Raw genomic sequence first — 6,704 nt, forward strand, 5'->3', positions numbered from 1 at the left:
GGCAAAGAAGGAGAAAAACTATGGACCAATGGGAGGCCTTAATATAGGGCCTCTGGAGAATTTCCAGGGCTTTTGTGCCCCTAGGGGCCAGTCGGGCCAGTGACTACATTCTTAACCCTGTCTCAGTTCTGCCCTCCGAATATGTTCTCGCGGTTCTTCAAAGTAATTCATCCTGCGGAGAACTAGGCTTACCCTGGGCAGTGCAATTTCACACACAGCCACCTGATTTTGTTCCCTTACAAATGAGATGTCACGAGGATGGGGAGAGTTCCTATTTTACAGTGAGGACTCACACTGAAGACGCCTCGGACAGCAACACTGGCAGCTCTCTCCTGTCCTGTAGCTACCAGCTAAGCTAAGAGAATCTGGCTATTAGGTCCTGTTAGGTCATGTGAGAGGAAATGGTTATCCAAATCTGAATTATCTCGAGTGCTCAGTCAGGGGGCCTATCACAGACTGGTAGCACCGGGATGCTGACTTTCAGAACCTGGAGCCAGTACGGACAAAATGACACTTTTCCTAAATTTCTGAAATAGGCTGCAAAAATGAAACTACATGGAGTGTCATTTGTTAGCAATGTCATCTGATTCTATATAACAGAAAATCTCTATAGTCCTAACATAATAAAAATAAAACTGGAAAGTAATTGTGATGGTTAATTATATGTTTCAACTGGACTAGCCACAAGGTGCCCAGAATAAACCTCATTTCCGGGTGTGTCTGTGAGGGTTTTGTTTCCAGATGACATTAACATTGGAATCTGTGCACTCAGTAAAACAGATTGTCCTTCCCAATGTTTTTGGGCATCATCCCATCTCTTGAAGGCCTGAGTAGAACAGAGACAGGGGAAGAAAGAACGTGTTCCTTGTGCTTCCTGCCTGCCTACCTGGACTCGTATTAACCACCATCGACCATCTGGTTCTCAAGCTTTTGAACTTGGACTAAATTACACCACCAGCTTTCCTGGCTCTCCAGTTTGTAGAAGGCAAGTCCTTGAACTAGTCAACCTCTATTATAACACAGGCCAATTCCTCGTAATACATCTTCATATATTTGAAAGCTATATATAACATTGGTTCTGTTTCTCTGGAGAATGTTCACTAATAGAGTATGAAACAATTCTAAAATCTTGTGTAAGTGGCACAGTGAATTGTGAGAATATGACTCAGGTGAACAGTGCAATTTTCAAAGATGTGTGCTTAAAAGTGACTTGGGACAGGTAAAGGTAAAAAGGAGAAAGTTGTAGAGGTGATAATGCACAAAGTCAACCTTAATCCAGTAAGAGCAGGTCAGATAAGGAGAAGCCAGAGTAAAAAAAAAGAGAGAGAGAGAGCTTTGCCTGTATGTACCATCCGAGTAAGTCAGTCGAATGGGATGCACCTATATCTTTAACAGGAGAGGTGGTTAAATAAAGAGGCACCCCTACTTTAACTCTTTTTTCTCATGGGTCTCAGAATCTTGTTGTCATGCCACTTCTAATATCTTGTCAGATTATTAGCACCAGTTTTTGTTTTATTAAAAGTTGCAGAGATTCCCTTCATGAAAATTCTTCTTATGTGCTCCCCCTTCTCCTGATCTCTCAGTAGAAATCAATTTCTAGATGGCAGATATGGTCCAAGAAGATGAACAAGGTTAATGATTTTAAAGGAACTATAATGGATCCCTAAGTTTAACTTGGAAATCTTGTAGTATTTATAAATGCAAAAAAGCTATAGAGCAGGGCAGTTGTCACAACATTAAGGTTCCCAAACCCAGAGAGGACAGTGTACTAGAAGTTTATTTGAAGAGCAAATATGTATTATATTGTGCAGAAGTTAAATAGGAGGTTTACATTCAATGACATTTTTATACAATGACCTTAAAAGTCGGTTGCAGTTTTAAATCTCAATTTCCATTTTAGAAAATAGAAACCCAGAATTTATTCATCATTACACAGCTATAGAGAAAAGACAGGATTTGCACTGAACACAATTTTTCACTCTGGGTACATATATTATTTTTGTTTCTCTTTCCTTGATTCTCTAATGAGCATGCTGCATCCTGAGAAAGAAATCGACATATACTCAAAGACTCTTTAGTTGCTGGTGGAGGGTCATGGTGATTATAAATTTTCTTAGGAACATGAATAGTGGCAGAAAACTTTGCTATGTTTTTTCAATCAGCGATAGAGGAAAAACAGAGAATAGAACGGCAAAGATTTTATACCAATACTGCTGTTTTTAGGAGAAAGTTAAATGTCCTTTTTCGAGAAGACAAAAATGGGTAAATGGGCAAACAACTTTCTCTTTTAACCCAAACCAGAAACGGTATTCATCTCAAGGGTGAGTAAAAGTTCTAAAGAAAACAAGGGAGACAGCAAGGAAGAGTTGGTCTGAATGGTGCAGATGAGCTAAGGTGTGGGAGATGACAACCAGGACAAAGGGAACTACACGTGGGTTAGAGAATGAGAAAGCTCAGTGTTTAGGCGGGCAAAGAATCATGGGAGCTGGACAGTTCCAAGGATTGAAATATGGGTAAGTAGTCTGAGAAAAGCGACATTTAGAGAACTTGTAAATGAGTGACCCATAGTTTGTGATATTGAAAAATGAGACAGTGCTTTCTTCATAGTCTAGGAAGACCCCAACACGATGGGGACAAACAGCCATGAAAAGAGTCAAGACCTTGGGATCAGAGGTGGAAGAGTCCTCAAAGGCATTGTACTCAGATTTATTTTGTAACCCTACAACCCAGTAGCCATTTTCAGGTCTGAATCTGGAGTAAACATTTTGATGATTTTTGCCTTGTCTAACACCAAACTTTGTATTACAGGAACGTGTTCTACAGTACACCCCCAGGATCCAGGCAGTCTTCTTGGACACATCTACTTCCCAGTAGTGTTTCCCTGAGGAGAAATATTGGGAGCCCAAGATACCATAATTGTAATACTTTACAGGCCAAATTGGCACAGACGTCAACTGCCTCTGATCCTCTGAAAGGACAAGATTCAAATTTAGGTTGAACGGATTCAATGTGATGTCCACTGCAGAGAGAAAAAAAAAGTATAAGATTAGGCGAGAGATATGGGGTTAGTTTATCTAGTGACATGAACACAGATCTTGTAAAGTGACTATGAAGAACTTGTATTGATGGACTGGGGAAGTGGGGTAAGAAATTGGAGAAACGTGTAATACTTATGTATTGGGAGGTGAGGAGAACACGGGGCTAAGATCATGAGACCTCATAGAAACCACAAACATCTGAAAGGGGATCAGAATACAATGATTTGATGACCCAGTAATTTCTTACCCCAGTAGCACTGGATATGTGTTAGCTCTGAAATGATAAAAAGATTCAAGGATATTGATTAGAAACAAATTATTATACACTGATAGCTATCTGTTCTCTAGAGTAGGGGTAGGGGAGAAGATAGCTATGAGGCTATGAACTGGTAAATGAGAAGATAAACCAGATACCTAGCCATTCTCCCATAGATATAACTACATCTTCAGCAATATCCCTTCTTCTCTGAACACCCTCCTTTCTATCCTCATTTTGAAACTATACCTGCTCCCCAGTTTAGTCCTGACACCACAAAACCCCACATCCATATTCTTGCCCTGTCTCTCCTCACGTTTAAACTTGTGCAGCATTCCACTTAGGTCTGGCGCACGGAATCCACTCTTCAGTTTTTTGGAAACAGTTTTGGGCTTCTTCAGTGTCCAGCTCTCACTCCTAGGGTTGACAAAAAATGTTGACCCTACATCTCTTATCTTGTGTCCCTCCAATACCACTGCCTTCCTCTCCTTCCATGCCATTAATGCACTTGAACATTCTTCCCTGAGAAGCCTGAGGAGGGGAGAAGGAAGGCCCTGACACTGGAGCCAGAAGAGAATTACTCATGTCTATCTTCCCAGTTACCCTCTGTGTGACCCTGGGAAGAACTTCACCTTGAAGAAACAGTTTCTTCTTCTAAAAATAGAATAATTAACCCTTCCCTTTATACCTCATGGAAATAATATGAATTAGATGAAACAATATAGGAAAAGCCTTTGCTACCTCAAAAAAGATACATAATATGTGAAAAGTCATCATAGTGAGGCTCTCAAAAAAGGGTCAATTGACATCAAAATAGATGTCAATTCCCAAGCAGATAATCAGTGAGATCCTGGCTGTAATGTGGGTCTCTTTATGAAGAATCTCTGAGCCTGTGCTCTAGTCTGAAGCCTGAATTCCAGTGGTGCGGCCCAAAATAACATTTGAGATTCCAGGTGTTCTGGGGAAAGTTAAAAACACTTGGCAAAGAAAAAGTTGTCTACTAAATTAAAAAAGGTTGGAATCTCATGTGTTTGTAAGAAACTTGAAGCCACCAGACAGATTGGCAATTTTAAATATAAGGGTTACACTTTCCCATAGAAGCTTCTAAAGTGTATGAACAGTGGGGATTGCTTATTGGCACACGGGTTAAAGCCACTAACCACAAGGCTCAGCTCTGTTTTTGGAAATATAAAGAGAACCCTGAAGAATGGCCTGGTCTCCTCTATTTCTGTTTAAGCAAAGTAAATATAAAGGCGCTGCCCCATAACTTATTTTAGGGCTCAGTGAGGCCCTCCATGTGATAAAGACAAGCATACATGAAATATAGGAACCGAGCAAGAACAGAGGGTGAATTAAATGAGTGAGGTCACAAGGGTCTGATATCTGATAGTAAAGTCCGTTATCTTTATTATCCAGACTAGCTCTAGCTCAGTGAATATCAACCACTAAATTTACCACCATAGACTCTGGTCCATTCTAAATAGATATGGAACAATTAAATCCTCATCAATATCCAACAATTTAAAATAATACTACATCTAACTTTCCTTGCTTTGAGAGATTTTTCCTTCTGATTGATGACCAAATACTTCTCATGACTACAAATCTTTCTTCATAACACAAATGCACCACTCCCAGTCACCCATACGCACCATTTCATGATTCCACTCATGTCCTAGGAAGAAGAAATAAAACATGAGTCAAGGAGTATAAATATTAGAGCAGGATTAATGAAAGAAAGAATAGAAAATAATACAAAATATCAGAGGAACCAAAAGTGAATTATTTGATAATATTACCAGAAATTGATAAACCTTTAGCTAGACATTCCAAGATAAGAGAGAGAGAGAGAGAGAGAGAGAGACAGAAAGAGAGAGAGACAGAAAGAGAGAGAGAGAGACAGAAAGAGAGAGAGAGAAAAGAAGTAAATTCCTAAAATAATGAGTGAAGGAGGAGACATTACTACTGACTTTACAGAAATTAAAAGATTATAAAGGCTAGGAACTGTCGTAAACCAATAAAATAGATAGCCTAGATTAAATAGACAAATTCCTAGAAACACAGAAACTACCAATACTGATTCAAGAAGAAATAAAAAATCTGAATAGGCCTAAAACACATAGAGATTGAATTGAAAATCAAAAACTTTCTGCAAAGAAAAAGGTCCAGCCCCAGGTGGCTTTATTGGGGAATTCTACCAAAAGTTTGAAGAAGAAATAATACAAATAATTCACAAATTCTTCCAAAAAATAAAAGAGGAAAGAATACTTCCCAACTCATTCTATGAGTCCAATACTGTTTTGATACTAAAACCAGACAAAAACTTCACAAGAAAAGGAAATTACAGGCCAATATCCCTTACGCATATAGACAAAATTTTTTTCAACCAAATAATACGACTGAATATGACAAAATATAAAATATTGTACACTGTGATCAAGTTGGTTTTATCCCAGTCACGCAAGGTTGGTTTAACATAAGAAAAGTAATCAATATAAAACGATGTCATAGTAATAGAATAAAAGATTAAAAACCCCAAGATGATTTCAATAAACAGAAAAAAAATCCAACATCTTTTCATGATAAAAACAAAACAGTGATAATAACAACAAAAAAGAAATAGAATGGGGCTTCCTTGACCTGATAAAAGTATCTGTGAAAAACAGTGTACATCATACTTAACGGTGAAAAAGTTAATGCTCTCTCCTAAGATCAGGAACAAGACAAAAATGTCTGCTATCGCTGTGACTATTTGCTGTGGTACTAGAGGTTCTACTCAAGGAAATTAGGCAAGAAAAAGATAAAAAGCATTTATATCGGAAAAGGAATAAAACTATCTTTATTTGTAGAATACATGATGTTATATACAGAAAACCTCTTCTTTTTAAAATTTAGCTTACTTATGGGTGTTCTTGATTCCAAATTTTACGTATCTAATCATTATCTATTGTCTCTAATCATGTATGCAGGATAACACATTCCACATTGGAGAAGAAACAACTCAGAATATCTAAAATATAATCTACTACTCACCAACCATATTGTTTTCTCTATTATGCCCATTTATCAAAAATGGCATCAGAATTCACTGAATCCCTGTCCCAAATATTAAGACATCTTATCAATCCAGCCCATTCTATATTCTTAACTTTTTTTGGTTGTCTGCATTACCACATCATCATGACTATGAATTTATTTGTTTTGAATAGTATGTACCAATATATTTGGTCTTACTCTTAAATGCCACCAGCTGGGTTTCAACCAAGGAATGTTTTTGCTCTCTGTATTATTATAATTGGTTGTACAGGCAAAAGAAGTAAACTAAAATTACTATAACAGAAAGAAAAAAGAGAAAGAAGAGAGAGAGAGAAGGAGGAGAAGAAGAAGAAGAAGGAGGAGGAGGAGGAGGA

At 37.9% G+C, this 6,704-nt stretch overlaps 1 protein-coding gene across 1 annotated transcript in view; it reads right to left on the reverse strand.

Moving 5' to 3' along the window:
• Positions 1-1,759: 1,759 nt before the first annotated feature.
• Positions 1,760-6,704, reverse strand: part of TRIM34 (tripartite motif containing 34) — an 11,868-nt gene continuing 6,923 nt past the window's right edge. Inside the window, exons 5-8 of the mRNA XM_039847882.1 lie at positions 4,947-4,969; positions 3,611-3,711; positions 3,286-3,312; positions 1,760-3,019 (exon numbers count right to left, since the gene is read on the reverse strand). Coding sequence (XP_039703816.1) covers positions 2,454-3,019; positions 3,286-3,312; positions 3,611-3,711; positions 4,947-4,969 — 717 coding nt within the window. The 3' untranslated portion in view covers positions 1,760-2,453. The remainder of the gene's footprint in view (positions 3,020-3,285; positions 3,313-3,610; positions 3,712-4,946; positions 4,970-6,704) is intronic.

This window comes from Pteropus medius, unplaced genomic scaffold (assembly GCF_902729225.1).
Source record: "Pteropus medius unplaced genomic scaffold, Ma_sr-lr_union100, whole genome shotgun sequence".
NCBI lineage: Eukaryota > Metazoa > Chordata > Mammalia > Chiroptera > Pteropodidae > Pteropus > Pteropus medius.